This window comes from Girardinichthys multiradiatus, chromosome 15 (assembly GCF_021462225.1).
Source record: "Girardinichthys multiradiatus isolate DD_20200921_A chromosome 15, DD_fGirMul_XY1, whole genome shotgun sequence".
NCBI classification, from domain to species: Eukaryota; Metazoa; Chordata; class Actinopteri; order Cyprinodontiformes; family Goodeidae; genus Girardinichthys; species Girardinichthys multiradiatus.
Window position 1 is genome coordinate 15944628 of NC_061808.1, and position 18577 is coordinate 15963204.

The following is an 18577-nucleotide window of genomic DNA, read 5'->3' on the forward strand; positions in this document are numbered from 1 at the left end:
TTTTAATTTTTTTATGTCTTTATAAGATTCTAAAAAACCTCATATGATCCACACTTGACTGCAGGCACCAATATTTTACCTGAGACAAATAAACTGCTTTTGTCTATCAGTGTACACTAAATTTTTTGTTGTATTATTATTGAGAAACATATTGTTCATCTAATGTAAGGATAGTTCCTTCAATCCAAATTATATTAGTTGTCCTTGATTTGAAACTCTATAAGAGACCGTTGCTTAGGATGGATCTGCCTTATATCCGAACATCTTACATAAATATAGAAGTGAACTATGCAGACACAAATATAAAAGGGCAAATATAAAAAGTCAGTAAACACTTTATTAAATTGCAGCAATCAGATACATTAGTCATTTTATGATATTTGAGATATAACATGAGAGAAATCTTAACATAACGTGCACTGCGCTTGACCCTCAGTAGTGATCGGAAGCCCTTCAGATCAGGTTCACTGTTCAATTTGGAAGGAATTAAAAATCTATATAAAGTGCTGGCATTGTTTATGAAATACAGAAAAAACGGAGTTTTAACATGACTAGCTGTTTTCCATGGCTATAAGTAATAGGCAGAATAATAGCACACTAGAGAATATAAATCTATTGTTCACAATTCTTTGTCAAAACATGTTTTATCTTTGCTGAATGAAGGTGCACTTTCAGCTCAAATCCATGCAAAGCTAAAAGTGAGCACTTTCTCATCACACAAACAAACCTTTTACAAAAGACCTGAATTCTCTTTTCCATTAAGGTTTCTCATAATCACAAGTATTCGGGATCGGTTTTATTTTATTAGCAACGTTCACATAGAGCTACAGCAAATCTCATGCAGCTCATCCTTTGGAGTTTGGTCAAGTGTTGATGTGACGTAGAAAGGGACGGAATGACAGTCCATCTCGTGCTGTACACATGGCAGGAAGGGGTATCGGCTCCGTCTTCTGCTCTACTACGTTGAAGGGGCACTTCTTAAGGTGAACAGACATGCTGGGGACCTCAGTGAAACCCCATGAGGACACAGGAGTGAAGGCAGTACTGAATCTCCAAACCTGTAACAGTAAAATATGTTGGAATGACTAAGTTGATTTCACACTCCTTGAACTTAGTTATTTCAGCTTACAACGAAACCATCACACAGTAGTGCATGATTGCAGAGAGGATGGGAAATAATACATCGTTTCAAATTTGACAAAAATCAAAAAAAAGGTGTGCCACTCATTTCTGTTCAGTCTCCCTGACAATTCTGTGTGAAACCAATTTCTCTTTTAGGGTACTACTCTACCATCTTCTCAGTGTCTGTAAACATACATTGTCAATTCTTGGCATATTCCCAATAGGATGAATATGCTTTGATCTAAAGCTCTGTGCTAGTTGGCAGCATGTTTAGGGTGACTGTCCTGCTAGAAGGTAAACCTCCACCAAGTCTCAAGTCTTTTGCAGCCTCCATCAGGATTTCTTCCAGTGTTACCCTGCAGTAGCTCCATTACTCCTCCCATCACCTCTGACATGTTTCTGTGAGCTTGCTTAAGAAAAGCATGATGCTGGCACCACCATTAGACCCAACTCACTACCATTTTGCATTTAGGATGATTTGCAGCATTGTTTTTTGCCACTTAGTGTTTTGCAAGTAAGTCAAAAAGACCCATTTTGGCCCCAACTGATTAGAGCACATCTTCCACATTTTTGCTGTGTCCCCTACATGACTTGTGGCAAACCCTAAATTGCAGCTCCGCCAGAATTGCCATGGGCCTCTTGACTATTTCCGTGATTTTCTTGCCTGGCCTGCCATTTAGGAAGGTTTGCAGCTGTGTAATATTCTTTCCACATTGAGATAAAACATGGGACAGTTTGTTGTAATGTAAGTTTGGAATACTGTTTTATAATCTAACCCTGCTTTTAACCTCAGGTGTGTCCCTTCGCCTCTGAGGCCTTGACAGGACAGCATTTAATTACACACAGGTGGAATTACAAATATGGTTACTTCTGATTCTGAAAGCAGAATTCTGAATTAGTGAACTGTCTTTTAATTAGGAGTAATACAGTAAAGGGTGCAGAATGCATTTCACACCACTTTCAGATTTTTATACGATGTGAAAAATGTGAAAGCCATTCCATACTTTTCTTCCCACATCCCTGTCATGCACCATTTTGTGTTAAAATCTCAGTAAAATACATTACAGTTTGTGGATGTAAAGTGACAAAATGCTGGAAAATGTAAGATGTATAAAAACATTTGCAGCTTGGACTTTTGTACCACATTTTTAATAGTATAATTAATACATTAGTAACTGTTCTAGACATCAACAGATACATCGAACTAACCTTATTTTTGACCTGCCACGACACATTGCGAGGGCCACCAGGACAATCTGATCGCTCCCACTGCAGCTCTACAATGCCCCTGGTCTGTAGGAGACTGGCACACACTTCCCTCATAGTCCTTGACACCAGGGACAGCTGGCACAAGCTAAAACTGTCCAGGAATCCAGCTATGTGCCACAGTATCTCAATAGGCAGCCCACTAAACCGATCAGACAGGCAGTCCGTTGGAGGTTCCAGTCTGGTGCAGGGCTGAACCCCAAATGCCTTAAGGTGCCTATCGTGAACCACCTTGGCTCCCCGGGTGGATGGGTAAAATCTCCGCTGGGAAAATGTACAGCCATAATACGCGAGGGGGCATCGTTGCTCTATCCAGCCACCAAGCCAAGCATGAATCTCCCCGTGGATGTTTCTGAAATGTGATGAAAACTGGTCCCGCCTGAACGACTGACCACATAGGAAGGGAAAGGTATGCTGGTGTTGGGGGTTAGGTGGGAAATAACGATTGTACGGGACCGCCTCTGACTCCAGAGCTTCGAGGACTTGGCCAAGGCGGAGGGTGCGTAGAGGGCTGGGGTAGGTGAGCTGCGATGCGGCATGGTCACAGGCAGAAGCAGAGGCCATGTCACCCACTCTTGTATTGGTCACCAAGATTGCTGCAGGATATGTGAAAGTCTGCGTGCCAAGGTCAACATGGTAACCATCAACATAGACTGTATCGGAGATTCTTCTACACTCCCTGGACTCTTCCAAACAGAAGAGTAGGGCCGCTGGGATAGCATCAATCTCTCCAAGACCCATAGGATCATCATTATGCTCCAAGTCTGAAGTATCTACTGCTTTGTCTTCCATTTCTGCACGCAGTCTATATGGTGACCAGTCTGGTTTAACACCTAATTGTCCATTGGAAAAAGGATATTGTCCCTGGCCCTTATATAAGTAGTTGATGTGCAGCCACCTCTCAGGCCCAGAATTTCTTGGAAGAAATTGCCCTTTATCGTCCAGAACTACATGATCAGCCCGCTGTGCCACACCCTGGCTCAGATGCACTGAGGATATCATTTGAGGGGTCATGGGTTCTTGGGAAGCATCAGCATTGGCTTCTGTTGCTCCAATCAATAGTCCATTGGCTGTGTTTTTGTTCTGTACATCGACTCCTTCATGAGCTCCATTTTCATCTAAACAGCTCAGACTAGAACTGTTTTCCTTTGTGTTACTTTTGTGCAAACCATCAGCAACCTGGGGGGTTATGTCTTGCAGTCCATTCTGAATGCTTCCATTGCTGTTTGAACTACTTTTTAGCAATGTATCTCTTACATTCTCTCCCACTAAGCTACTTTCACCACTGCTGGCGCTGCTAACAAAGTCTAAAGCAGCGGCTAAGCTTCTTGCGGTCTCAACTGTGGCCTCATACAGTTTACTGAGGTGTTCCTCTTTCAAACCATTAATCCCACTGAGAATTTTCTCCTTTGCTGAACCTTGGGGGGCTGACTGGGATTGATGTGAGGAGGACAACTGTGAGGTTGAGTCTTCAGGAGCAGATGACTGTAAAGCTAATTGTTTCACTTTAAACTCCTTTTTATTTACTGGATCTTCTTGTGCAGATGGTGCCTTGGCAATCATCCTCATAGACTCAAGGAGTGTTTGTTGGTCCTGAAGTGCGAGCGCCATATCCAGCTGCTCCATCTCTTCCGAAAGACAGATTAGGCTCTCGTAAGGGGTATAGTTCAAGCAGCTAACAGGCCACCTGTTCCACTCCATTGTGCAGGAGACAACTCCAGCTGGACAAACACCCAGGTGTGCTGACATCTGGTTGCGGATCAGCATAGCCGGGCAGCCATAGCCACTATTAAGGCACGGAACCCTCATTAATGGGCACAGAAGTTGGTGCTCATCAGCTTTGCAGGAATGAAATACAGCTCCACATCCCAATGGACATATGATAAGATCACAAGAAACTCTTAGTTCAGGTTTGGCCATGCACCTCTGGTTAACACAGGACAAACAGTGAAAATGGTACTCCATCTCAAGAACCAAGGGGGAGGAAAGGTTTATAGGGGTGCCTCTGTGGGAGAATACAATGGGAGAAATGAGTCAAGGTTAAATTATGTAAATGTTTTGAAGATACACAAAGACAAAAAAACTTTGAGGAAAGACAACACTACCAATACTGACCCAACAAACACCATTCAGCTGCTATGAGAAAACCATAAAAAAGTCAAGAATATAATTTTGATGTAAAATACGTTATAAATATGTGGATACATATTCCATTGAAACAGAAATACAAAAAGTCTTGAAAGCAGTAAACTACAGGTATGTCTCAAAAAATGTAAATATCATGAAAGAGTCAAGATTTTTTTGCACTCATTTCCGGAAATAAAACTCCGCTTCCCCTCTGCTTGCTATTTCTCCCCTTGCTCTGTTTGCTTGCATTTGTTGACTCTTAACTTCTTGTCTCTCAGCCAGTGATACTCAAGGATTCTTTTAAGGATTTTTATTTTAATCACTTTTGACAGAAGGACCAGGCAATGCTAGGAACAGCTGCACTTTTCATGGCAACACAAGCTAATCAGCACGAGATGACTTAGACAAACTTCTCCAGAAAATAACAGTGATGGAAATGAAAAGTCATCGGCTTCAAGTGAATGTGAAGGTAAATAGTGGATATGGAAATGAAATGACTCTACCAATGATGTAAAACAGTGATAAGACAGACAGCTGACTAGCACTGCCAAATAACAGAATGCTGATGTAAATGAGAGTAAACCGACCAAAAGTCCTCCCTGTGACTCTTTCGGAGCTAAGCCAAAGGATAAATCCCATCCTACAGATCTGGGAAGATGGCCAACAAGAAGAACCCTGCATCTAGATGAAACAGCATGGCCGGGACTGCAGAGAAACCTCTCTTCACCCCCAGCACCGAGGAGAGCAGTGGACTGAGGTCACAACAAATGATTGGAGCAAACCATCTGAAAACACAGGAATGCCACTAAAAATCAGGTTTGTTCCACTTGTACGAGACTCTGACTCCTCGAAGGAAAGCACATTTTCAAACACCAGTGAGAGGTATGAGAACATATTGTGCTCTAAACGATTTACTCCTAAACGGCATTAGAAAGAGCCAACCATCAGAACACAAACAACTAATAGTGGGTGATAGAACAGAAATGAGATTAAACACTTTAGAAGAAAGACACCAAAGTACTGGGTTTGGTCAATAACATGGTGTCTGACAACTCATAGAAAATACATGGATCACCATTCAACAGAGAAAACCTCATCATACACTCATGAGCCCTTGATGTTGTGAAGCAAAAATCAAAGATCTTGAAAGAGGATTTTATTCATTTACTAAACAAAGTTAAAGGTTTCAAAATAAAGGTGTTTTTTAATGGACCTTTACTATAGTTATGTCTGAGCTGCGTGGTGGTGGAACTAACAAAATTCATATCCTTTGCTGTCAGATCTCGCTTTCTCATATTTATGCGTTGAACCTCCCATGTGTAGTCTCCACTGCAGGGAAAACACTCATGCATACTGCCTGAAAAATCAGATATGATCATCACGAAAGTGATGTTATGAATTTACCAAACCAATGTGTTGAACAGTGGTCCATGAGGAAGCACAGAAAATTTGGTATGGATCTTATTAAGTATCAGGGAGATATAGCTGTTTGAAATATTTTAGGGGTGCAGCTGTCAATGTAATCCAATTGGCCTTTTTGTAGGTTGATCATTTAAATCCAGTTTGGAGCAAATTTGAACACATTTGTCTGATTTAGAGCCAACCACATGCAAATGGCGAAATATGAAAATTGGTCAGAATCCAAAAGGAGGAGACCCACTAGCAAAACAAGTCACTTCCTGTTATAAGTGGGTGGAGCTAAAGTGATGTCAGCAAATGACCATGTTGTGTTGAGTAATGGTCTGCGATGACACATAGAAAGGTTGGTACAGCTCCAACCTTGTGTGTGAAAGTTATTACACCTTCATCTTTTATGGCGAGAAATCAGATTGTCAGGGTTGGCCATGCCCAAAAGTTCTGATGCAGCAAAAAGCTTTTGATAACTTTTGATCTCCAATACTTCACCAGGCTTTCACAGCCCTTTGGCTGCTCAGGCCTAATAAGATAAGAAGCAGTAGACAACAGTTATAAAATCTATTTATAACTAATTTATACAATAGGCAAGGGTCTATTGTAATCATAATCTTCTTTCTTTCTTTCTTTTTCTTTATTCCGTTGCATCTTTGTGGGGCAATTTGGGGACTTTGCCAAGCCCCTAGATGCACACGCTTTTATCCAAAATTGTCCCCCGCATGAAATTTTTGTTCTCTAATGTTGTCATCAGTAGGCGTGGCCACACGCCTTAGCCACGCCCCCAAAAGTGAGATAGGCCAAACCGTAATTTGAAATGTGGCACACTGATAGAACTCAATGAAAGAAAAAACGTCTCTTGGGGGTATGCCCTAAAACGCACAGGAAGTTGGCCATTTTGGATTAAAGGCGAATTTTTGGCCGTTTTTGAGTGAAAAATGTAATAACTTTTCCAAAGAAACGCCAAATCACACCAAAGTTGGCATGAAGGAGGACCTTCAGGTCCCTGGTGATCTTATGCGGTCAAATGATGACATCATCAAAGCCACACCCCCTGAGAAAAGGAAGCCACTTTTTTTTACTAGGAAAGGTTCCCATCTGCCTGTCTACACTTAACCAGCTTCAAACTGTGTCAGGTGACTGATAACTAGTGGGTCTAGCTTCATTTGAAGCGCAGTGACTTTTCATAAAAGGGCGAGGCCGTGGTGGCATGGTGAAGTTTGACGTCACGCCATGGCCATACGTTTGGCTCTAATTTCCATATACATCATCTGATCTGCACCAAATTCAATGTGATTGATCGTAGTCCAGTCCCCAAAAGAGATCTGATGACATATTTGGTGGGTGTGGCCTAATCCTTTCACAGCGCCCCCTAGAAATAAAAAATAAAAAAATCAGCCCCAAGCCATGCTTTGACAGAGGACTCTGAAATTTGGTACAGTTATGTAACATATCAGGACCTACAAAAAAGTCTCTTGGAGCGTTGGTCCAAACACAACAGGAAGTCGGCCATTTTGGATTGAAGTTGCCATTTTGACCTCAGTTTTGCCTGCATATCTGAGCAAACTCCTCCTACAGCTTTTGACTTAGAGACTTGAAATTCACTCAGTAGACGCTTAAGGCACTGAGGATCAAAAGTTATCAAAAGCTTTTTGATACATGAAAGCGTGTGGGCGTGGCCGAGCCTCAAAATATGACTTCTCACCATGAAAGACGAAATTGATATAGCTCCTACAAGAAGTCACAGAGACCTGAAATCTTGTAAGATTAATGTGCCTCTGGCCCTGAACAATATTTACTGATCAGATGCTGACATCATCAAAGCCCCACCCCCTGAGAACAGGAATTGTCATGTTTTCCTTTAGAGAGTACATTTTTGATGTACTTCACCTAATCAATATGAAACTGTCCCAAGTGACAGATAACATGATGCTCTAAGACAATCTCCAGTACTGACTGGTTTGGCTGGAGGGTGTGACTGTGGCGGATTCTGATGTCACGCCGCGGCCATACGTTTGGCTCTAAATTACACATGCATGGTTCAATTCACTCCAAAATCAATATGGTTCATCTTTGTTAGCCCCCAAAGAGCTCTATTGGATTACATTGGAATTTGGATCACCAGCGCCCCCTAGTATACTTCAAGTGGTCTATCTCCCTCATACATCATCGGAGGTATACATCATCACTGATCAATGCTGAACATGTTGCCACAGTCAATTGATGACATCATTTTAGCCCTGCCCACTAATAAACAAGTGCGTGCAGGTTCTATATGGAAGGTCCGATTTCCCCCAAATTTTAAATGCTTCTCGCCAGACCAGAACTTTGCATGACTGAAGATCATATAACATGTCGCTCACAGTGCCACCTAGTGGCAAGGTGTGGATTCGAACGGTGGCCTCATCGGTGGCGATGCCAGGCTCCCATGGTCGCTGCACAGGCCGAGCTGAGCTGCGAGGGCCTACAATGCTGCTTGCAGCTTTAATTAAACATTAGATCTTTGTCAGGAAAATCATTTCTAATCAATAACTTCACTACTGAACATAATCTTGATGTTATGTTTTTAACAGAAACGTGGTTTAATGAAAATAGTGGGACACCTCCCAATTACAATTTTCTAAGTGAAAGCTGAGAGCATAAGAAGGGGAGAGGGGTGACAGCCATTTTTCACGACTCACTAATATGTAAAAAGGTGTTCTTGGGCAAATCTGACTCTTGAATATCTGGCTGTCCAGATAAAAGGACCATTGTTATGAACGTTTACAGGCCTCTGAAATGAAATGGAAAGTTTTTCAAAGATTTTAATTACCTATCTGTGATATATGTTTGTTACAAGTGTTTAATCACACAAAATGGGACATATTTTGGACTTAATCATCAGTAAAGGTCTAAATATTTCAAAAGGTCTTTGTAACTGATGTCACCCTATCTGATCACATTTCTGCTATCTTTGAAAGTATCATTTCTATCAAATCAATTAGCCAAAAAGGTATCATAAAAAAAAATGCTTTTTTAAGGACAGTGCAACTAAAACCTTAAACCAAGTTTACTCGTCCACCTCCACTTTGTCTTGTAACTCAATGAATGAACTAGTAAATAACTGTCATTCTAAAATTTCATCATTATTGAATCCATTGCTTATCCAGTACCAATGTTGTGTCCAAACAAAACAAATGTGGACAAAATGAAACTACCAAACCAACTACAAAGGCTTAGAACAAATTATTCATCAGCTAAGATCCTCCTCCTGCTCTCTCATAGCGTCTATTTTGAGTCGAATAATAAATTCATCTCTTTTGTCAGGTGTTTTATCCCCGGCCTTAAAACGGCAATTATCAAACCACTGTTAAAAAAGAATAATCTGGACAAGTTGATACTGCAAAATTACAAACCCAACTCACACAATACTGAGACTGTCCTTGTCAAGATGTTCAAGGACATCCGCATAAATGCAGACTGTGGAAGAACCACAATGCTGGTATTATTGGACCTCAGTGTAGCATTCAACACTGTTTATCATGGTATATTACTGGAGTGAATGGAGAACTGGGGTGGTCTATAGCACTTGACTGGTTTGAGTCTTACTTGAAGGACAGGGACTTTATTGTGTCAGTAGGTAACTTTACATTAGATTTCTCAAAAATCCCACAAGGGGTTCCCCAAAGTTCCATCTTGGGGTCCCTTATATGAAATATCTACTTGTTTCCCCTAGCTCAGATTATGACAAATAACAAGATAAGTTACAATAACTACCCAGATGATACAAAGCTCTACATTACAATGTCACCAGGTGACTATGAACCCATTCAAGCGTTGGCTAGATACAAAGAGCAAATCAATGCATGGATGACCCAATATTTTTTCAGCTGAATGAACAAAACTGAAGTCATTTTCTTTGGCCAAAGGAGGATAGTCAGCACACAGCTTCAGTTACTACAGCTGGAAACCACTGGTCAAGCCCAAAATCTGAGTGTAGTGATGGATGCAGGCCTGACTTTTCAAAGGAACATCAAGGCAATCACTAAGTTAACTATCTATCACCTAAAGAACATTTCCAAGATTAAAGGACTAATGTTCCAGCAAGATCTCGAAAAACTCATCCAAGCATTTATCTTTAGTCAAAAATGATTACTGCAACAGTGTCTTCACAGGTCTGCTCAAAAAGTGTCTTCACTAAAACCAAAAAAAGTGGAGCACATCAACCCAGTTCTAAAGTCCTTACACTAACTCAATGTAGATCTCAAGGAATAGGCTTTAAAATACTTTTGTTAGTTTATAAATCACTAAACAGCGTAGAACCAAAGTACATCAAATATTTTTGGTCGTTATATTAACCTTCCAGACCACTCAGGTTTTAAGGCTCAAGTCTACTCTGCATTCCCAGAATAAGAACCAAACACAAAGAAGCAGCATTTAATTTTTATGCTCCACTAATCTGTAACAAAGTTCCAGAAAACTGCAAAAAATGCTGAATTCTTTTAAATCAAGGTTAAAAACGCATTTGTTTAATGTTTGCTTTGATCCCTTGATTTCCATTCATTTCAGTCTGTAGTCCAACTTTTATTTACTTTCCTTTATTATTCCAATGATATGACATTTTTTTCTCTTTTTATCATTTAAAGCCCTTGAATTGTCTTGTTGCTGAAATGTGCTATACAAATAAACTTGCCTTGCCACATATTATACAGATTCACACACTGCAAATGGTACCTAAAGTTGGTTCAATGATCATGGCGTTACTGTGCTTGATTGGACAACAAACTAGCCCGACCAGAACCCTATAGAGAATCTATCTGGTATTGTCAATAGGAAAATGAAAGACACCAGACCCAACAATGGAGGTGACCTGAATGCTGCTATCAAAGCAACTTAGGCTTCCAGTACACCTCCGCAATGCCACACGTTGGTTGGCTTCAAACTATTTACAGTGAATCTAAATAATTTAAATAATAAGAATTTCACTTTCTGAAATGAGTGACAAAAAATAATAAACTTTATCTCAATTTTTAAATTTTTTTAGATGTATCTGTATAAAGTAGACAAGCTGTGTTTAGTTATTTTGTTTAGGCTCTAAACTGCTATAACAACACCAACCAGCAGATGTCGCTGCACTGGCTGAATTAATTAAGGTTTCACTGTTTTAAATCTGTGTTGCAAGTGACCTAAGAGAGCAATGATGTGAGACTTTCAGGGACTTCGGTTACGTAATAAAAATAAATCAGAGTGTTTCCAAGAAAATAGAAAATAAAGAGGACATGACTGAGGTGTGATTTATTTTCAAATGATTTTTGATAGGAGCCATTTGAAAACTAACAAAAATAACTAAGGAAAGAAAGACTGCATAGCACCTCTGCCACAGTGCTCTCTTAACTTCTCAGGCTCTACATTAAAAGGGGGTTAAACCTATCCTTTCATGTGTTTTGGTCAGTTTATGTGAAATATGAATTTATCATGCATATGCATATTCAAACCAAGCTATGCAAAGCAACCATTTGTATGTGCAAAAAAACAAAAAACAAATATTGCAGACAGTATAGACAAAGCTTCAGACAGATCTAAATTAAAGTCCTTTGAAAACCAGCGAAAGCAGGGCTGTGCAGGTAAACAAATGAGCATTTTCATTTTTGGTCCAATCACTAAAAACAAACAAACAAACAAAAAATAAATACAATAAATGAAATGTGTTTTTTGTCTCAATGAGTCAAAGCATAAATGAAATTTTCCATATTTGGCCAAAATTGCCCAGATTCATTTGGAGCCTTCCTATCTGCAAGGTAACCTCAAACTGCTATTTGATCAGAAATCTGCTGCTGTACATTGCTTTATTTAGTGGCTGTATAAAAGTCCCTTGAAACCTAATGAAGACGTGACGGGCTTGAAATACAGCTTGTGATCATGGAGTAATGCTACAAATGCACTAACCTATATGAAAAAATATGAAAAGCAGAGGACAGAAAAGGAAATATGTAAATGTAAAGCAAGATAAATTCCCATTCCCACAAATCTGTTTAGACAAAGTAAAAAAGGTTGTCTATTTCTTCGAGAAACCTTTATGCATTTCTGCTTCATATGTTTCTATAAAGCGTTTATGAAACTGACCTTAAATCAATTAACTATGTAAAGAGTTCTCAAAATCATTCATTATCTCATGTTGGGATGATTAGCGAGTAAATGTAGCATTTTTTAAAGCGCATATACTCATAAATACCGAGACAATAACAACTGATTGGACCTACTTTATGCAGGGAAAAAGTTCGGCTGCTACTATCAGCTCAGTAGCAAAGTTTCCAGCAATATTTTGTTTCGGTAATCTCTACAGTTGTTTATGCATCACCCTACTAAAAAAAAACCCTCTTGTTGTCATCTTTATTTTTTTTTAACTAAAGCAACTTATAAAGGGAATCCAGCTAAAGCTCGAACTGAGCGCTGCTAATGTTGGCTAAAAACAGCTAGCTCGGCCGGAAGTTGAACAGTTAACATCAAAACCAACTTTTAGTAAAATGATGTAAATAGCGTTCCAGGTGTTTCTCACCTGTGTATCGTGTCGACAAGAAAAGGCGTGTTACGACGGCTTTGGTTGTTTCTACATTAATGCGACAAAACCTGTGTATTAACTCGAGTTGCCTCTGGGAAGAAAGTGCTAAAGATAGCTAGCCACTCTCAGCCAGTCATTATCTCGACAGTTTTTATTTTTTTTATTTTTGAAACTTTATTTATACTGTGGTTGCAAAATAACCGAGTGGGGAGGATGTAGAAAAGGTTACATGTCTCAGTGAGCCTAGCAGTAATTATTTCAAATTTCAATACTGTTGTTTAAAAAAAAATAATCATGATTTATACGACGAATAGCTTTAAGTGCTCTACGTCATAGAGGTTTTAAAGACTAGGAAATGTTTAAATATGGCCACAGTGAGTAGAGTGTGTGTATCTACATTCAAGGCACACATGTGGATGTTTTTTGAAGCACACCTCAAATACACTACTTTGCTGTGTGACATAATGGAAGAAAACATTTTAAGAAATTAGACAAGATATTTGGAAGAGAATTGGGGACCTGAACAAGTCTGGGTACATTTTCCATATACCTGAAGTGAAGCGTCCATATTTTTCTGTATGTTTTATATTTATTTATAACTACATGCAAGTTTAAACACCAAGGTAATGCCCAGCCATCATACCATTCGAGAAAGAGACAGCTTCTTTTGTCACAGAGATGATGGGGTGAAATGTGCTTATGAATGACAAATATGAAAGTAAAAGACCTTGTGAAGATGCTGGCTGAAGCTGCCATGAGAACTTTATTATCCTTAGTGAAACAAGGCCTTGATTAGCTAAAAAGGTCGCTCAGAAAGAAACCATAGTCCAAAGCAACATAAAAAGTCACATTAGAGTTTGCAAATTATTTTGTAAGCATTTTTAGTTCAATTGCTAACCAATGGTATGAAGCAGCATACCTTCATTGGTTACTGCTAAAATCAAGCCAATCCTTAAGAGGCCTAATTGCGTAACAAAGCTTTCTAAATAAAAATGTAATAACCTGCTTGAAACAGGAGATGTCACCATAGCACCTCATTGTTTGCCTCTCTTGAGGACAAAGGTTTGAACAGACCCCTGCTCATTAATGTTGACAGAAGGATATGCCACATTTCGAGGCTGGGGTCACCTACACAACACAATGGCCCCCAGGAGCAGGAGGAGCTGACTCATGAGCACGTCAACAGCACTGAGCATGCTTGCCATGACGAGTTTAAACAAAACCGTCATGTGGGACCACTGTGATTGTCATTACGTCACGTCTAAAAAAGTATTATTATAAGCCCAACTGAAGCTGCAGCAATACACAGCTTGAATCACCCTCAGTCTAATGAACATGCTGAGTGCTGTAAAACAGGGCTGGGTTTGTTTAAAACCATAATCTTCTTGTGCTAGCAATGGATACCTTTAAAAACAAAGCATGCAGTCGTTTTTGCTTTGCATCAAATCAACCTTGAAATTGCTGACGATGCCTGGAAATTGATGCACAGCCATTTGCATCTAAAATGTTTTTAATGTTATTGTAGATAATCAAGAACTTCAACTGAATGAGTTAATTTGCATTAAAGAAACCTTCAGGACACAGAAGCGTTTCCCACTTCTCCCGAGAAGTGTGCTACCGAATTATGTTGTGACCAGTACAGAGCTTTTCTAACAATGGTAGCAGGTGAGTTTCAAAGTGAGATTAAGACTTTTTAAACTAAAAAAGACAACAAAGTAAGCTCTTTTTCAAAAGAGAACATTAAGGACAGAGTTAAATTAACGATAGGCTGATGTAATGTTAAATCCTCAAAGGAACTCCCCAACCAATTAGCTTCATATGAGTCATGTGCCGTGCCACCAATGAAGCATCCTGATCTAACCTATTTGGGGTATATCTTGGGGTTTACACACAACTGTCAAGAAGACTTCAAGAAGAAAGAATGTTATCCAAACATACTCCATGATCAACTTTTTTCAACAATCTAGAAAGAATTTGGTGAGTCCAATTATTTTCCAGCATAAATGAACAGCATGTCGTAAGGGAAATGTGGTAACAGAGTTGCTCAAAGACTTCAGAAACGGGACCTTTTGCTTGAAAACTCTTCAAATATTAACCCGCTTAAAGTGCAAGTGATATATTTTCAAAAAGGCTGTGCCAAAAATAATTAATGTGACGGGAATAAGTCACCATCAGTCAGGATTTGGCCCAGAATGAGCCATCCAAAATGTCAGATGGGAATGGAAGACACTATGAACAAAGGTCATAACTAGTATATTTTGCTGTTCAAATAGATGTGATGCATGTGCTAATGATGGCCTTTGTAACATAAGTGTCTTTACCTGAATATGATAGAAAACATGTAAAAACAAAATCTAAAACTGTTAAAGCCACTGCAAATAAATAATTAAATGAATTACAAATTTTAGCTTAAAATGTACATTATTTTCATAACCAAACAATCAATAAAACATACAAAAATTAAATAAATAAGTAAACTGGATAATATTTTATAGAAATTGAAAACTTTTAAACTTTCCTCACTACCTTGCCTAAAGAAAACAATGTATAATATAGATAAAAAATAATGAGTCTTATTTCAGAGCCTTGTGGATAATCATAACTAATGCTGGTATATTTTAATGATACACAATGTATATATACTGACTGTAATCTAAGAATTAAATAAACTGAGTTGTCAGAAATGATGTTTGTCATATAGATTATAAGAAACACTTTTAACAGGAAAAACTCTTAATGGGAGTCGTTAAACCTTGTATACAATGTTTTGGTTTTGTGAATGGTGAATGTAGTTTTAAAGTCTTAAACCTGTTTATTTTAAAATATAAGTACAGTCTCAAATTGAGTATCTTGACATAAGAGAGAAAGAATAAAGTCATAGAAATAGACCTGGCAAAATAAAAAAAAAGACATTTACATCTGTTAATGAAACAATTAAATTTTCTATTCTATTCAAAATTAAACCTGGAGAATTAATACATAACATAAAGAAAAATGCAACACCTTGTTCATATAATTTCTTCAAGGCTAATAAGTAGCCTCACCATCAATAATTCATCCTGATGATTATAATAGCCCTATACTGCTTAAGTCAGTGGTACGCCTCGAGGTCAACCCACGCAGATTGCAATGCGAGAATAGACCAAACTCAGCCGTAGCCCTTTGGTCTGAAGAGCATCTCCAGCATCCAAATAGTCTTCCTTTCTCATACATGTCACTTTTATTCAGGTTCAGTAACAGATGATTGCTCCCAAAGCCTCCAGCGACAGTGTTACAGAGACTCCTTAAGTTTATTTGTGATTTATACTGCCTGGTGGAAGTTACCACACGGCCACTCATGTATAGGACATGTATTCTTAAGGAGGTGAAAGTTAAACTACTTACCGAGTCATTTGCCTCTTTGGAGGGAACTGTTTTAATGGTATCGCACTGATCTGGATGTTTTTATTAAATGGAAATGTTTTTGTAAACCTCATGAAGATTTATGGATAGGAGAGTGTCATTGCAGATCAAGGATGCTTCACATGCTCTGTCATACCTAATATATCTCAGATTTAAGATGTGCAAAGAAGTTGCCATCGACATCTGTGACCCTGAAACAAATGCTATATGTCACACAAAGGGGAGTTGAGAGTCTTCTGTGGTGCTGAAACTCCACTGCTCTCTATTTTAAGCCATGGGCAAAACGTGCCACAACCACAATATTGATTATCACTACATAATTACTTTAAAATAAATTTGTCATAATTAAAATAGTAAATAAATTAAGAAATAATTACATAATTATTTACATATAAACATGCAGCAGTTAAAATGAGCACTTAATACTTCTCACATGATGTTGGTAACATCGCAATCCACGCATGCAAAGTAATCAAATGAAATGAGTTCATATATTACAATTTGTGAAATTAAATGGAATGGGGCACAGTTGGTAGCATTGTTGCCTTGCAGCAAGAAGGTCCTGGGTTCAACTCTCGGCCGGGGGTCTTTCTGCATGGAGTTTGCATGTTCTCCCTGTGCATGCGTGGGTTCTCACCGGGTACTCTGGCTTCCTCCCACAGTCCAAAGACATGCCTGTTACTTTAATTGGTCTCTCTAAATTGCCCTTAGGTGTGTGAATGAGTGTGTTCGTGGCTGTTTGTGTGTTGTGCTGTGATGGACTGGCGAACTGTCAAGGGTGTACCCCGCCTCCCGCCAGGTTCACCACGTAAAGTTTCTGACAGATTTGTTAAAAGAATAATCAAAAGAGTGGTAATAGCAGGTATAGTTTTACCCTAAGAAAACAATAAGTAATGTACTCAACCCTAATGACCCCATTGCTTTAGACAAAGCATGTTGATGCTTGATTAAAGTCTGCTGCAGAAGATTAGGACGAGTCAATGAAAAACTGGGAGAACATAGTCTGGTCACATCAGGCCAGAGTGTTTGAATGCCACTGCAAATACCAGGTTTGGAGGAATAATAGTTTTGCAGATCACCCCAAAAACACCATGCCAAAACTGAAGCTGGCAAGTGGGACCATCATGGTGTGGGCTGTCCTACGACATGGGGTACTGGCATATTTTATATACATGAAGGAAAGATGAATAGAGAAATGTACCAGGACATTCTGGATTAGAATCTGATGATGAAAAAAATTTGGCAATAATCCCAAACACACAGCCAAGGAGACTCTTAATTGGTTTGAGAGAAATAAGAAGTGAAACTTCTGGAGTGCCCCAGTCAGTCACCTGACTTGTTTACAACTGAAAATCTATAGAAACAACCAAAGATCAGAGTGCATATTACCAGAGCACCTAAATATTCAAAATTTGAAGAAAGTTTGTGAGGAAAAAGGCGTAAATCGCACCAGAGCGATGCATGTGACTACTTTCTCTGTAGAGGAGATGGTTCTTGTCATTACCAAAACAGGGGTTTCCAACAATTATTTAATACATTTTTGTAAGCATGTTCAATGCATATTTCCTTTGTCATTTGAGTTACATTATTTTTTTACCCTGCAACTTTATTAAAAAATATTTAAACTGAGAAAGACATTGCTTTGTTCAATACTTATTTTACCCACTGAATATATAAATACTTCAACCTGATTTTTTCTGTGCTTTAGTGCAAATACTGTCGCTCAATAAACAGAGCTTTTATTTATGTGTTTCCAATTTTCATTAATTATTTATACATTTAAGTAATTCAATTCAATTCAGTTTTATTTATATAGCGCCAATTCACAACACATGTCGTCTCAAGGCACTTCACAACAGTCAGGTACATACATTCCAATTAATCCTAACAATTGAACAGTGCAGTCGGATTCAGTTATTTATTCAAATTGGATAAAAAGTTTTTCTATCTAAGGAAACCCAGCAGATTGCATCCAGTCAGTGACTTGCAGCATTCCCTCCTCCCGGATGAGCATGTAGAGACAGTGGACAGTCACTGGCGTTGACTTTGCAGCAATCCCTCATACTGAGCATGCATGTAGCGACAGTGGAAAGGAAAAACTCCCTTTTAAAAGGAAGAAACTTCCAGCAGAACCAGGCTCAGTGTGAGCGGCCATCTGCCATAACCGACTGGGGGTTTGAGAGAACAGAGCAGAGACACAAAGAGAACAAAGAAGCACTGATCCAGGAGTACTTTCTATGGGAAGGAAAAGTAAATGTTAATGGATGTAGCTCCTTTAGTCGTTTCACCTAGAAAGAAAGAACAGATAAACTCTGAGCCAGTTTTCAAGGTTAGAGTCTGAAAGAGAGCACATATAATTAGTTACAGTAAAAGCTCAGTCAATTTCCATGTCTAGGAGAGAGAAAGGGTTAAACACTGAAAGACAGGACCATGTGGATCATCGGTAGAGGGTGAGCATTAAGTTGTTGCCAGCAGAAACTCGGATGATTCCCCTCTCCAGAAAGGTGTCACAGGCAGACACAGAGCCAGGCCAGGTGTAACTTCTAGGAAGAGAAAAGAGAGAACAAAGTTAAAAGCTGAAATAACAGCAAACAATGCAAAATTGGAGAAAAGTGTGAGAATGTAGCGAAGAGGGTGAAAGTGGTCATTATGTCCTCCAACAGCCTAAGCCTATAACAGCATAACTACACAGATAGTTTCAGTTCAGATTAT

At 39.0% G+C, this 18577-nt stretch overlaps 1 protein-coding gene across 1 annotated transcript; it reads right to left on the reverse strand.

The window, feature by feature from the left end:
- Positions 1-319: 319 nt before the first annotated feature.
- LOC124881472 (F-box only protein 30-like) lies at positions 320-12600 on the reverse strand. The gene is made up of 3 exons (XM_047387035.1): positions 12461-12600; positions 2332-4393; positions 320-1058 (listed from the first exon to the last, which is right to left on the reverse strand). Exons 2-3 carry the CDS (start codon positions 4351-4353, stop codon positions 864-866), a joined length of 2217 nt encoding a protein of 738 aa, XP_047242991.1. The 5' UTR covers positions 4354-4393; positions 12461-12600; the 3' UTR covers positions 320-863.
- Positions 12601-18577: the final 5977 nt, after the last annotated feature.

Excerpts from the sequence above, each read along its gene's own strand:
- LOC124881472 (XM_047387035.1), bottom strand. The coding sequence starts at position 4,353 with ATGGAGTACCATTTTCACTGTTTGTCCTGTGTTAACCAGAGGTGCATG. Across the intron at positions 1,059-2,331 it reads CGTGGCAGGTCAAAAATAAG|GTTTGGAGATTCAGTACTGC; the intron begins GTTAGTTCGATG and ends TTACTGTTACAG.